This window comes from Schistocerca nitens, chromosome 5 (genome assembly GCF_023898315.1).
Source record: "Schistocerca nitens isolate TAMUIC-IGC-003100 chromosome 5, iqSchNite1.1, whole genome shotgun sequence".
Taxonomy (NCBI): Eukaryota; Metazoa; Arthropoda; class Insecta; order Orthoptera; family Acrididae; genus Schistocerca; species Schistocerca nitens.
The window spans coordinates 243054278-243070342 of record NC_064618.1 but is presented as its reverse complement, the minus strand read 5'-3'; the positions used below and the strand labels follow the sequence as shown (position 1 = coordinate 243070342).

At 37.4% G+C, this 16065-nt stretch overlaps 1 protein-coding gene across 1 annotated transcript in view; it reads right to left on the bottom strand.

The window, feature by feature from the left end:
- Positions 1-16065, bottom strand: part of LOC126259775 (serine protease snake-like) — a 254997-nt gene that overhangs the window by 31532 nt on the left and 207400 nt on the right. The window contains exon 5 of the mRNA XM_049956779.1: positions 125-231. Within this exon, the coding sequence (XP_049812736.1) occupies positions 125-231 (107 nt within the window). The remainder of the gene's footprint in view (positions 1-124; positions 232-16065) is intronic.

Below are 16065 nucleotides of genomic sequence, written 5' to 3'. Positions count from 1 at the left end.
CTAACAGGCTTTGTACATAATAACACTTTTCATCCACTCCATTGTGTCTTTCACTAATATGCAGAACAACAATAATAGTTATCAGAATACAAAACTAAATATTAAGTGCTAAATGTTTACTCACTTTCCAGAGTGTGTGCAGTGGGCTGCAGTGAGCACATAATATTCACTAATTAGTGATCCCCCACAGTTCCAAGCCAGAGTACCATCATTTTGATAACCAATAGCAGCCTGTTAAAACACATTTTTATCACACATAAGTAGGTAAGTAGTAACAAAAATAAACAGAAAATATGGAGAGCAGCCACTCTCTGCAAATGAATGCTAGTTTATGGAAAGTTTTCTGATCTGTACCACAGACGAGCAGTTACCTTTATTTATGATCTGCTTGTGTTCTGATTCTGGAATTCACATTATTGTAATAACAACAAAAAGTGTACTTCATATAAAGTAAATGACAAAAATTTTTCTAAACTAAAACATCAGTTAGAATGTAAACAAACTGGGAATAAACTATCTCAACTACTTATCTACATCAACATTTACATGACTACTCTGCTATTCGCACTTATGTGCTTGGCAGAGGGTGCACAGAACAACTTGCATACTATTTTTTGGCCTTCCCACTCTCAAATACCATGTGGAAAAAATAAACTTAAATCTTCCCTTGTGAGCTCCCACTTTTCTGATGTTATTACAATGGTCATTTCCACCTCATCTCTGGGACATTTCATGATACAAACTAATCTACATAAGATGCAATACACATAGCCACATAAAAGTAATCATTCATTCAGCATGTATTGTATCTAACTGAAGCACTTCTTTTGGGTCATTGTAGAGTGCAATCTGTATGCTGCATGTACTAAAAAAAGTCCATTGTCTCATAATTTATTTTGGAACAGAAGAGGTACTTAGAAATAAGAAGAGAGACATATCTGTCTGTTCAGTACTGTAGTTTTCCATTACAATATTTATTTAATATGAAATGAGTGATATATGAACTTCCAAAATTATAAAAACTTTATTTAAAATGTTTCAGATTGAAACTTTTTGTTCAGTACTTAGTCCTAGTTATACTGAGAGTAACAATGTAGATAATTTGGTTACAAATATGTTATTTGAAGAGAAATCACAACCTTACAATTTCAGTATAGTAGGGATTAAACATAATTTTCACATAGACAAAAGTTATTTAGTTTAATTTTCATATAGCTCAGTTGTATTGTTCTGTTCTCAAGTTATGAGAGAATAACAAGTTTTTTTTAGAAATATTTTATTTAAAAAGTTGTTAAAGACAGAAAGCTTTGAACTATATTACCTTCAATCAAAATTTGAAAATAATTTAAATATCAAATAGTATATTTTTATAATAATAAAATATATGTCTGTTAAAAATCCATGTTCTAATTAGAATATTATAGTACTTAAAAAGTGCATTTTTGAGAAGGTTCTAGTGCAAACAGATACAATGGGTTTTACTTTTAGTGGTAACAGAAAAAACATTCTGTCAGTCTTCTCATTGAAAGAATGGGGCAAGTCCAAGATCAGTTTAAACTGTTTGCAAAAATCTGTTAGGTAACAGGGTTGAAACTACAAATGGGACCAAGGTTAATTCTTTTGAAACCACAACAATGAACCCAAGGCCTTACAAAGTCATTGCTGTTCAACAAGAAACTATATGAAACTGGACCACCTTTCCGAAGCAAGTTACAAACCAAAATATTCTTTCAAAACATGATTGCTTAGAGAAGCTCTGGTTATGAAGGCAGATAAGCTGTTCAAACATAAGATTACTTACGATGGAGCCTGGGTACCACTACATTTGGAACATTCTGGTGGTATACAAGTAGATGTCAAGCCTGAGTATCAACCACAGGGCCCTGGCAAATTCTTATTGCCTATAAGAGCATATAATGGTAAGTGTTTTATAATGTGAATCTTTTTGAAAGGTAAATCATGATAACTTTACAAATAACTAGTTCTGGGGGTATATTTTCAGAGGTGCTGCCAATACCTTATGATTACACAGACATTCAAGAATTCAAACAGTTGTCTTTGTTGATCCATTATGGACTTTGGGACAACGGTTGGCATGTGTTTCTTGATGCATTAATTTACCAACAGCCGTATGTATTGTAGAAATTTATTTTATGAACTTCTTATGTGCTACCAGTTTCGGCATCACATTGATGCCATCTTCAGGCTCCTGTGCAATGAGTAGAACAAATGTACTATTGTTGAAATATAGAACATACGTTAACAGTTGACAGTTATGTTAACTATGCACGTGGCTCAAAAAGACATATTGTATATCATTACAACTACATGTAACATTAGGGCAAATATGCTTCTGCTTATGTCATACCGTTGTTAATAGTTTTCACTGTTTTACTTGAATATAGTCATACCCCACATAATACGACCTAGGCTATGCACATGTAACTTATGTATTCTGACATAGTTATGTCACATTTTCTTGTATTTTAATTTATTTTATTATTTATTTACCTTAGTTAATTATTTTTAAAAAAAATATTCTTCCACTGGACATATGATTGTTTGTAGTACATTTGATGTGTTGCATGGCCTATTACAACTATGTGGTACAGATTTATGAATAACGGGGTATACATATCTTCATCTATCATGCTATATTCGAGTAAAACAGTGAAAACTATTAACAACAGCAGGACATAAGCAGATTCATATTTGCCCTAATGCTACATATAGTTTTAATGATATACAACATGTCTTTTTGAGCCACTTACATAGTTAACATGATACCTGTCAATTGTTAACATATGTTCTATATTTTTTATATAGTGCATCTGTTCTACTCATTGTATAGGGGCCTGAAGATGGCATCAATGTAACGCCGAAACTGGTAGCACATAAGAAGTGCATAAAATAAATTTCTACAATACATATGGCTGTTGGTAGATTATTGCATCAAGAACCAAACAGTTGTGGTCAAGACACAAGAAATTTCCATTCCAGTCTACCACATAAAGAACCAAAATCCGGGTCCAATAAAAAGAAACTTTCAGTGCTCAACAACACAAAGAAGGGAAGGAATGGACCTAGCATGTTTTTCTTGTGGTAAAGATGCACCTTCTTTGCAAGTATTGCCTTTTTTATCACATAATTTCAGTTGTTCCTTTTTTCTAATGTACATCCTCTGCAAGCATTAAATTTAACATCATATTTATATTGGTTACATTCGACTGGAGTGCTTTATATACTTTTTTGTAATCTTAAAAGTTTAAATTTCCTCTCCTGATAAATGTACAAAATGTAACTTAGTCCATTTTTCCATGGGTTCTTCATTTGCAAACCTAATAGCACCATTACAACAGAGCAACTTTTTTATTTGTGATTGTCCTGTCAAATAAACTAATGTTATCAAGATCTTGCAAAACAATATTTGTTTCCTTTCATGAATGAGGCTCAACTGCTGGCAGTACGACAATGACTTTTGTTGTATATTGTTTCTCTAATATCAGTGTATGAGTATGTGAGTATTGTGGGCACCGTTTAAGTCAGCTGATCTTTGAGGGAGCGAAAGAAGAGGTGGCGGCAATTCCTGCCATGCATATAACCCACAGAGAAGGAGCAGCATAGAAGAAGCAGGTAACAGTTTCCTCATTCCATATAGGCAGTGTACAAGTGAACTGTGCTTCATACCGAGTGTTTACAAAAGCAGAAGGAACACACAGAGGAAATCAGCTTAAATATTATATTAGCAGCGGTTCTTTCCAACTTCCCACAGGTAGCACTTAGTAACTATGGCCAGACAACTGGTATTGTGTAGCAGTAATAAATTATGTATGCAAACCTAATTCGTCATTCAGTCTTCTATTACTGAAAAGTATCAAAATTCCTACAGTAATTCCTGAGATTAGTCTTCGCGTACTGACAGAAAAATATGGTAGGGGACTTTAATTTATAATATGTATAGCTGTGTAAGTGAAATTGAAACTGCAGTCACCTTTAATGATATGTTAAAAAAACAACATTATTTCTCCAAATTATGTGTTAACTACAGGAGCTATAGTTATAGTGATGTGTTGTGGAAGGAGATCATGAGGATTGTCTAGCAACTGATGGAAGTAAAACTCCAACGTCTCCAATAGAGAACCTTTAATTTTACAGGCAGAACAACACAATTTTCATCTAAATTTTGATGCCAAGGATTGATCCATATTTAGATATGCTGCATGGAGGCAAGAGTACAATCTTGATCAACATTTTATCTCTTTAGATGACAAGCTCCAACCACTAAAAACCACATGAAGAGTTCTGTTTGACTTTCCACACAATCAGTGCTACCCAGTAATACTGGAAGCAAGCATGCAGATTCCATGGTAAATTATATTTTCCACCCACGTGGAAACTTTCAGAAAGTAAAATGGTCCAAATTCACTGAAAAACATGATAACATTTTGGGACAAATTCCTCTCTTGAGCAATAGTATGAAACATTTGTGGGTGCAGTGTTTATCACAGCAGGAAGTTTATTCCCAGAGCAGACAGGAAGTAGTACATTTCAGAGTGATCTGAGGTCAGTGAGAAACTATAAGAGGATAACCTCTTCAGACATAGCAGGTTGGATACACTCTATCTTTTATGTTTTCCTTTCCTCAATAATTAGCATTTTTATGTTACTGCACTCTAACTATATTGTGTAGCATCAACCTAAGGCAATATGTGGCTGTCTGTTTGTCTGTACAAAATTGAAGTATATGAGACCAAAACTGGTCACAAATAAGAATTTAGATATCATGAAAGAGCAATTAAAGTGTTTGACCTTCAAGTTTTGGTGTGGACTACATTATTGACAATAGCCTACTTTCACCACCAAATTTCATTTAATTCTTGGAGAAAGCACTGGCTACTGAGGACCTCTGTGTAGGTGAAATAGATAAGCTATACTCTCAACAGGAGAGAGAGAAACAACAGACAAATAGGTGCAGAATCTTGGAGCCATGTGCCACGAGAAACTGTTGGTCACTATTGAAAAAACTTCACTTCAAACAATCAAGCAGAAAAGCATGGTCTCAGTTACATGACATGGGAGGAGGAAATTGAACAACATGCAATAACAACCACATCACTTCAGCTCAACATCTGAACCATCTATTTCTGAACATTATGTCACATAAGTAAAGCGACAACAGAGAACAATGATGGCAAGATGTACACATCATTGCCCATATTCTCTGCCATTCACTCCCGAAGATTTTCCAATGGCTCTACAAGACATTAGATCAGGTGAAGTTCAAGGTTTTGATGGCATATACTCAGAATTCCTTCCACATTGTGGTAAATGTGCTAAAACATGGTTATCCCAATTAGATACTCAGCTGTAGAAAAGTTCAAAGTGCCAAATTCATGAAAAATGTGATAAGCAGTTTGAAAGTTGCAGGATACCAAGGAGGATTACATATGAAAAATGCTATGTCCATTGAGAATTCCAAGTGGTTACACTTGCCACAACTAGATGGAAATGGTTCTAAGTTGCCTGCTGATTTCATAAGAATGGTGCAATGTGCCATTCAGTTGTGTTTGTCTCACTTTGATGCCAAGAAAAGTGTATGCATAGACTTCTATTCTGTCCTTTTTTGTGAATCACTGCTCTTCAACTTGTAAGGTATGTTTATAAACATCGCATAATATTATGATCATATACAGTCATATAAATGAAATATATACCTAAAGTTAAAATCTTCTGGGTTATTAGGCCACCTCATGTTTCTTCTAAAATGTTTGATGTTTCGACCCCTCTGCTGGGATCTTCCTCAGGATCTTTTGATGTCCACTACTGCTGGATCACTGACAGAAACGAGTGTCGGTCCACTTATAAAGGGGGAGTTTTCTGGCATTCGTGCTGGAGAAGTGATAGTATTGATTAAAATTCATATGGCTACCATTGGTGGGCCATAGTCATAGGCTAATATTCCCACTCTGATGCAGGAGAAGGGGCGTTGGTAGCTTATCTCCTGTGGATACCATTGGTGGTCCAACGTCATTGGCTAGAAAGGCACTATTCCACACTTATGCTGGAGAAGGGTTATTGGTTGAAATGCCTACTACCGCTATTGGTTATCATCAGTGGCTAGATTCAAAATGGGCAGAGCAAGAGAGGGGGAATGTTTACCCAAAATATTATTGTCTGCCGAAGTGACTTGCAGCGTGTTGTTTATGCTGCTCACACACCATGGCCACGTATTTACTTCCTTGATAGTGGGGAGCCACAATGCCAGAAGCCTATAGCCGTCCTCTCTATTGAAATTAGATACATTCTTAGAAATTTCAACCACTTCTCGGACCTTTCTTCTACAAATGTTTGTTTCTTTAGCCAGTAGACGTACGTTATTAAAATCGATGTCAGAGCCACAGTTCTCGTGATGTTCCGCTACTGCCGATTTTGCACTTTGTTTTAACTGCATGTGCCGTGTGTGTTCCTTAATGTGTTCTTTAACAGTTCTTCCTGTTTTGCCTATATACACTTTGCCGCAGCCACATGACACTTGATAGATGCCTGCATTGTGGAGGTAATCCACACACACACACACACACACACACACACACACACACACACACACACTCTTATATCAGCTAAGAACGGTCCCTCACCACAGGTACCTTTTTAAGTCCTTCACTGGCTGTAAAATTTATGTAAGGAATGATTGCTGTTGTATGTATACATGTTTCCTGTGTCCTCTATAGAAAACATAATGTTTTGTTGTTCTTTCCTTCAGGTACCACGCAAATGTAGATTAAGTTGCAGTGAGCTGACACCTGCATTGAAAACAGTTTTGTTTTCTGAATTCTAATAAGCAAGAGTACTCAACACAAGGAACCTTCCTGATGGGTCTTGTTAGTGTCACACCAGTACAGCGTCATTGGCATGGAACCTATGATAATTCTGCTGAAAGTCACCAATAGGGAACAGTTCAGTATTCTATTCCAAATGGTACAGGAGATCTTGTTGTAGTTTGCAAAATGACTTTATGAATATCTTTGCTGTTGAAAAGAAAATGCTGGAAATATTTACTATGAAGAAAAATCTTTGAGAAAGAACATTCACTGACCACAGAATGAGACACACTCAATCACAATACAGTGATGAAGACAAAAAGTATATAGAACAGCACATAAATGGCTTTCCCCAGGAAGTTAGCCATTGTAGCCAAGCAAGATGAAGCAAGGAATACCTCAGTCCTGACCTGAATGTTTCAAGAATGTACTCCCTCTTTAAAAAGGTGTTTCCTGAAAGCACCACAAGTTCCAGTTTTTATTGTAGAGTCTTTCTGAAAGAATTTCTCAACCTTTACTTCCACAGATCTAGGAAAGATACCATCTTCATATATATATAGTTAAAGCTCACCGGCCATTTGACCATCTTCTGTGTGGATGCACAAACAGTGCTCAAATTTCTTACAGGAATTGATAAATCCGTGAGTAATGAGTGTAATGGACGGGGGCACTACGAATATAGTGCAGCACAATAAGTTGGGAATGTGGGTCTCACGGGAGGCATGCCAGAGATAAGTCCCTGCAGTCGCACTATCCTCTGTGTCCTTGGTGGCTCAGATGGATAGAGCATCTGCCATGTAGGCAGAAGATCCCAGTTTCGAGTCCTGGTGGGGCAGACATTTTCAACAGTCCCCGTTGACGTATATCAACACCTGTATGCAGCTAAGGGTATTCATTTCATTGTATTGATTTAATTGTAATTTCAGATACCTACAAGACATGTGACCTACTGAACACTGAATCAAAACCAGGTGCACCGCAGTCACACATGCATTTAGAGATTCACCATAGGAAGGCTGAGATGGCATAGAGCCTTCTGAAGAGTGACATCAGTTCCTCTCAGTTCCCCAACAGTGACATTTTCTGCATAACGATTAATATGCAGCAAGTTATGTTTGTGCCCACACTAACGCACTCCGAGATGTTTTATTGCTGCCACTTACCTTGTTACAACTTTGTAGTATCTGTAGGTGACACCCTTCAGCTTTACATGTGCATGTGGGATGAGAGGATCGCTGGTAGGGGTGGAAATGAAATCAGATCATGCATTGTGAAAGTGTTAAACACCGGGATAACAATGAAGAAAAACCCTATATTTGGAGTGACAACTGTGCTATACAAAACAAGAATCGAATGATGGTATTTCTTTTTCTGGTGGCAAATGGGTTGTTCACACAAATAGAACCACTGTTTCTTGTCAGTGGGCACAGCTTTCTCCCCTGTGACTGAGTTTGCCTTGGACAGAGAGAAGGAAGTTGGTGACAAAGTCATTTGTACCAAGCGACCTAAGCAAAGGTCAATGAAACAAAGGTTATTAAATCTTTCAAAGTAATGTCTATGAATACTTACGATTTTTTAAATATTCAAGCTGTGGCAGACAAGACACTCTTTACAAAAAAGCTGAACATTTCAAAAATGGCTCTGAGCACTATGGGACTCAACATCTTAGGTCATAAGTCCCCTAGAACTTAGAACTACTTAAACCTAACTAACCTAAGGACATCACACACACCCATGCCCGAGGCAGGATTCGAACCTGCGACCGTAGCAGTCCCGCGGTTCCGAACTGCAGCGCCAGAACCGCACGGCCACCGCGGCCGGCCTGAACATTTCAAAAGCTGTCAGCATCACATATGAATCAACAGATGTAGCATGTGTAGCAATAAAAGAATGTTATACTGACATAGCAAGGATCCATAAGGTGAATGTGCTCAAAAAAGGGAAACATGCAAGAAACATTCAATCTGCTACCTTTGGATCTATTTCCTCAATCCATTCAATTACAGATGAAAATGAGAAAGATTTAAAGGCTATGATACCTAACCTGGAAAACAATGAGCATAAAGAATATTATACGCAGATCTATGGAGAGTGACTAAGAACATAGCACCTAGAATAATTTGATGGGACTTAACACCTTTCATAAATGATTCTGTTTGAATTATCTTCAGCACCAAACAATTACAACTGTGTCATGAAACCACCACTAATATATGATAATATACTCTCATTCATAACATGGAAAGGTTTGAGGAATAAATAATTAAAACACTGCACTACAGACAGTTTGTTTGTAATAACTCCAGTTCATAAATTTGGCATTTTGAAGCTTTCTACAGTTAAGTATCCAGTTATTCTCCAATATTCTGCAAACAGGATCCATATTATGATGTGAAACAGGCAAAGATCATAATTATGTTAAAACCAGGTAAATTCAACAAAAAACCTGAAAAGTACCATCCTATTGCTCTTTTGAGTATGATGGAAAAATTACTTGAAAGGATACTTAGAAAGTTTCCTGTTGAACAAGCCAATTTTGAGCAAACCATAGCTGTGTGGATTAAGTATGTTCATTGATAATTTACACATAAGGTAGCTTCCAGAAACAACTAAATACCTCTGCTGTAAGTACTGATGTATCTGCAGCTTATGATACTGCATTGAGGTAGGCTGTTGTCTATCAGCTGCTCCATGTAATGTCCTACAGAAGAACAGCACAACTTCTTAATACTATGTTGACTGACTGGTCATTTCAGGTAATTATAGGCAATGACAATAGTGACTAGAAGACCCTTAACAGTGGCCTACTTGCATATTGCTGATACGCCAGCCACTCAGTCCTGGAAGCTTGATTACACTGATGCCTGGGTGATAGCAACACAACAGAAACAAACTGAAGTCAATGGAGATATATTAATATAGTATAGTGGGACAATGTTTTTATAAATGGGGACTTCAACCAAACCCTAAGAAAACTGAATCCACATGCTTTCATTTATTTATTTATTTTTATTTATTGTATTTTTTTGCATGGAGACACCAACTGGTGTCTTTTGCAAACGTCATAGCATTTTTTTACAAGTTTAGTACAATATATATATATATATATATATATATATATATATATATATATATATATATATATATATATATATATATATATATATATATACAATAACTTATTTTAGTTTAATATTAATATTCACTTAAAGAGTATAAACATTTGTCAATCAAGAAATGTTTCAGTTTCACTTTGAATAAGTTCCCTTTGTGGCACCTTATAGAGCTCGGTAATCTGTTGTACCATATTTGACCACTAATGCATGGACTATGGTCTGTTGTTTTTAATTTTGTTCTTTGTCTGTAGTAGCAGTCTTTATTTCTTGTATTATAGGCATGCATATCAGAGCACTTTGTTTCTTTGTTTTGATGTGTCACAAAAAATATAATTAATTTGTAAAGATACAGTGAGTAGACTGTTAGGTATTTATGATGGACAAAGATTTCCCTGCATGAATCTCTATACCCTAATCCATGGATAATTCTGATTGCTCTTTTCTGTAGGGTTAATATTCTGTTCATATGTATGTCAGCAGCACAACCCCATATCTCTATCCCGTAATTAATCTGTGGAAAAATGGTTCCATAATAAATTGTTTTTAATGTCTGATGTGGAACTACCTTTGATAACTGGCTGATTAGATGTAATGAACTGCTGATTTTATTGCATAAAAATTTGATATGGTTTACCCATCTTAGATTTTCATCTAGGTGAATACCTAGAAATCTGCAGCCTTCTGTGTCCACTACTTCAATTCCACCTATGTTACTGATAGAGGTTTGGTGTGAGTTTGTAAGTTTAAATGGCAATAACTGAGATTTACTGATATTAACTTTCAAACCTTGATCTTGGAAATAAGTAGTTATTTGCTGTAGTCCCTCAGTGGCTACCAACATTAACTCATCATTTTGTTTACCAAGAAATAACAGTGAGGTATCGTCTGCATAGGTTACCAATTGGGAGTTGAATGGTTGCTCTATATCATTTATGTACACTAGGAAAAGGAAAGGGCCCAAAATTGAGCCCTGGGGTACACCTTGTGTGACTGTCTCATATTTGGACTGAAAATTAATGATCTGATTATTGATTTTGTAAGTCAGCATTGTACACTGCATGCGGTTAAATAAATATGTAGCCAGCAATTGCATGGATGCGGCATTTACATTGTATGACTCAAGTTTACTTAAGAGTAACTCATGGTTTACCGAGTCAAAGGCTTTAGTAAGGTCTAGAAATATGCCAGCTGTTTGCATTCCTTGATCAAGGGCACCATACGTTTTGTGAAGAAATTCCGTAATTGCTGTCATAGTACTATGATCTTTTCGGAATCCGTGTTGTGTCTCTGTTAGGAACTTATTTTTCAAGAAATAGTCACTAAGTTGTGTCAGCAGCACAACTTCAAATACTTTGCTGAAGACAGGTATTAATGATATGGGCCTGAAATTTGAAACCTCTTCCTTGGATCCTTTTTTATGCACTGGTTTAACTCTGCTCCATTTCAATACATTTGGAAATGTATGTTCTCTGATACTGCAGTTTACCAGGTGGGTGATTATTTTAACTAATTCCTTATTACACTTTTTAATCACGATACTACTCAAACCATCCCATCCACTTGAGAACTTATTCTTTAGGTTATTTATTATCCTGCCTATTTCTTTTTCACTTACTTGTTTGAATTCAAAAGGCGGCTCTTCAAATGGGCAGAGCTTTACCTCACTACTCACAACTGTGTTATTAATTGGACTAACAGCTGCAGATATAAAGTATTTATTGAAAACATTGCAGACTTTATTAGGATCTTTAATTGTGTTTCCTTCATGTCTTATAATTAAAAATTCAGTTTCTGGCTTCGGTGTGGCTTTGCGAAATTGATTTACAATTCTCCATGAGGTCTTGATAACAAATATCCATGGTACATTGGTGTTATACTTGACAGAAAGCTGTCACGTAAACAGCATATAGCAGACTGCAGATAAACTGAGGCAAACAAATGATATTCTGAAAAAATTATGTGGTACAACATGGATTTTGCAGTTTGACCTTATTATCATCTGCCTTTGGCCTTGTCTGCTATTCAGCTGAATATTGTAGTCCTGTATGGATAAGCAACAGTCACATGAAGCTGCTAGATGCACAAGTAAATCAAACAATGCAGACTGTTATTAGTACAGTTAAGTCCACTTCAGTATTCTGGCTACATGCCCAAACCATGTTCCACCACCTAACCTGAGAAGAAAGAGTATGCTGTGGAGGGTATACAGGGTGTTACAAAAAGGTATGGCCAAACTTTCAGGAAACATTCCTCACACACAAATAAAGAAAAGATGTTATGTGGACATGTGTCCGGAAACGCTTAATTTCCACGTTAGAGCTCATTTTAGTTTCGTCCACCTATGCTCAATGGAACACGTTATCATGATTTTATATGGGATACTCTACCTGTGCTGCTAGAACATGTGCCTTTACAAGTACGACACAACATGTGGTTCATGCATGATGGAGCTCTTGCACATTTCAGTCGAAGTGTTCGTACGCTTCTCAACAACAGATTCGGTGACCGATGGATTGGTAGAGGCAGACCAATTCCATGGCCTCCACACTCTCCTGACCTCAACCCTCTTGACTTTAATTTATGGGAACATTTGAAAGCTCTTGTCTGCGCAACCCCGGTACCAAATGTAGAGACTCTTCATGCTCATATTGTGGTTGGCTGTGATACAATACGCCATTCTCCAGGGCTGCATCAGCGCATCAGGGATTCCATGCGACGGAGGGTGGATGCATGTATCCTCACTAACGGAGGACATTTTGAACATTTCCTGTAACAAAGTGTTTGAAGTCACGCTGGTACGTTCTATTGCTGTGTGTTTCCATTCCATGATTAATGTGATTCGAAGAGAAGTAATAAAATGAGCTCTAACATGGAAAGTAAGTGTTTCCAGACACATGTCCACATAACATATTTTCTTTCTTTGTGTGTGAGGAATGTTTCCTGAAACTTTGGCCGTACCTTTTTGTAACACCCTGTATAAGAAAATCTGCAACAACTGGCAGTTGCCTGTTTGTGGGGATACCCGAATCAATAGATTCCCCTTTCAGAGCAGCTAGCAACCTGACAGACCATAACTTCAATATCCGTGAAGCTTGGACACAGGAATGGTATAATAACATTTCACCAGAGCTCTATAGTGTTATCCAAGTCAACAATAAACCATACAAACTTGATCTGCCCTGTAGGGCAAGAAGTATTCTCAGGTGAACCAACCATGGGAGACGCAGTGACCTATTACATGGATGGAGAAAGACCACCATTGTGGAGTGCACTTGCAGCTTTCTATGGCCGACAGTCACACATATTGTTGAACAGTGTTCTGGAAATTCATACCCTGGAAACTCTTCAGACTTCTTGGATACTATAAGCAGATGTGATTAATTATATAAATAATGTGTCAGTAAGTTCATAAATTATGTACATATGTTATTTGTATTTCTAAAGTGGTGTCTGATTGCCATACTTTAATAATAATAATAATAATAATAATAATAATAATAATAATAATATACAACTACAGAAATCTGTAATTATTGATACGTGTTCAATTACCCGAAAGTTCCTAAATGCAATATAACATATACCGTGCAGTTAAAAGGAAGTCGCGCTTGATCAAGGTCCGCGTCACTTTCCATTTTTGACCAGACATAACGTCTGAGAAAAGAAAGAAATAATAATAATAATTATTATTATAATGATAATAATAATAATAATTATTATTATTATTTTCGATTATTCCCATTTAAGAGAGCGTTTGAACTTGAATTCCTTTATGATGATTGTTTATGTTTTTTCTGAGCCCAAATTTTCTTCATGTGTTCACTGTGTTGTTTCCTTCGCTCCGCTGTCCATTTGCATCCTGTTCTCTTCTGTGTTGTGGTGTCAAATTTATGTTTTTTGATGATGTTCCTGAATTCAGTTCTATTTTCTGCATAATTTACTGTTATGTGTGCTTGTCTGAGGTCCTCTTCAACTTCTTTTATCCTTTTGTTTTTCCCCTGCCTGAGTTGATGACTTTAAGAATTCGCTTTGAAATTCTGTTTTCATTCATCCTGTGGATATGTCCGTAGAACTGCATTCTTCTTTTCCTTATTGTATCTGTAATCTTGTCTGTGTATTTATATAATTCTGATGTTGGTCTCTTCTTCCAGATTCCTTGCTCTTGTATCGGGCCAAAAATTTTCCTGAGAATTTTCCTTTCTTGTTTCTCTATTTCTTTGATTTTAGTTTGCCCACCTATTTGTGTTGTTTCAGATGCATACAGTGCCTCCGGAAGTACGACGGTGTTGTAGTGCCTCAATTTTGCGTTAATGGATATGGACTTTTTGTTATAATAGTTCCACGTGAGTTTATATGCTTTCTGTAGTTTTTTTATTCTTTCCTCATAATTATTATTATTATTATCATTATTATTATTATCATCATCATTATATGTAGGTGAAACTACATGCAGGTGATGCCTGTATAGAAGTGCAAAAGAAGAAAGGACCCAAAGACTTAAAGAGTGACTTCCTCCACATCAGTTGCTGCAGATTCTTAATATTCTGAGCTCAAATATAATACATCTCCTTGAGACAGAAAAGCTTCTGTCCATTTATCATCACTGATTTAGAAATCATTGCTCATGTGAAACTCAGCTACCCCTTTTCTCACATTTTATTCAGTGAACTGTGGATGAAGGACAACAGACAGTTTTCATATTCCTAGATTTCTGGAAAACCTTTGATACAGTGTTCCCCTGCATATATTAATAAAGATTTGAGCATGTGGAATAGGACCCCAGATATGTAAGTGGCTTAAAGATATCTTAAGCAAAAGAACCCAGCATGTTTCTTCAATGGTAAGTGTTCATCAGAGACATGGATGTCATCAGGAAAGTCCCAGGGAAGTGTGATAGTACTGCTCTTACTCTTTATACACATATATGATCTGATAGAGAGTGTGAGCAGTAATCTGTGGCTGTTTGCTGATGATGATGTGGTGTATGTGAAGGCAGTGTCACTGAGTGATAGGAGGAGGATGTAAGATGAGTTAGACAAAGTTTATAGTTTGTGTGGTAAATGACAGCTTGCTCTAAATGGAAAAAAAGTGTAATGCAGATGAGTAAGAAAAACAATCCTTTGATGGTCGAATACAGTATTAGTAGTGTGCTGCTTGATACAGTAATTTCAATTAAATATCTAGGTGTAATGTTGGAAATTGATATGAAATGGAATGAGCCCATAAGTATGGTAGTAGGAAACATGAACAGTTGACTTTGATTTATTGGAAGTATTTTAGGAAAGTGTAGCTGATCAAGGAAACCATGTATAGAACACTACTGCAACACAGACTTGAGTACTGACTGCTTGTGTGTTTACGATTGCCACCAGAAAGGATTAAAGAAAGACATCGAAGCAATTCAGAGACATGTGGCAGGTCCCATCAACCCTCTAGTAGTACAGAGATGCTCCGTAAACTCAAATGGGAATTGTAGTAACACTGTTCACGTTTACGTCGCACTTCACTTAGCGTAGACCGGGACTGTCTCCTAGGCATGCCCGATGTTAACTGACTGGGCACGGCCCATGCTGCCGGAGTTGTTGTTGTTATTGTTGTTGTTGTCATGCCGGCAGAGGTCGCGTCCGAATTCTCGCGTGCCCTCTGGTGGACGGCACTCTACTTGCGGCAACTACTATCCGTGACGCGCCGTGCCAATGTGCGCCTCCCGCGATCTTTCTGGTGGCTACTACACTCCTCCTCCTTCGGGGGGTGAAGCCACTGTGATCCACTGCGTCTGAAGGTGGAGCGTTGGGCAGGAGTGATGACCTCCACATCCATGGGATGGCCGGAGTCGAGGGGATCTGCCAACCCTCGAGCTGGAACCTTCGAATATGGCTGGAAGTGACCCACACGAAGAGGCCCCCGTCGTCCCCCAACCGGAGCTCGGGACAGAACGGGTGACAAGCCGTCGAACTCCGGATCCCGTTCCACCTCGGGAGGGGCAAGACCCAGTGGTGGGGACGAAGGGGAAGGGACAACCACAGGTGAACTAGCCCCCTGAGAAACCGAACCTGCTAGGGGGGCCGGCTCTCGCTGGGGCATCTCGAATGATGGCGATGCCGTTGCTGGAGCTACTGGAGGCTGCC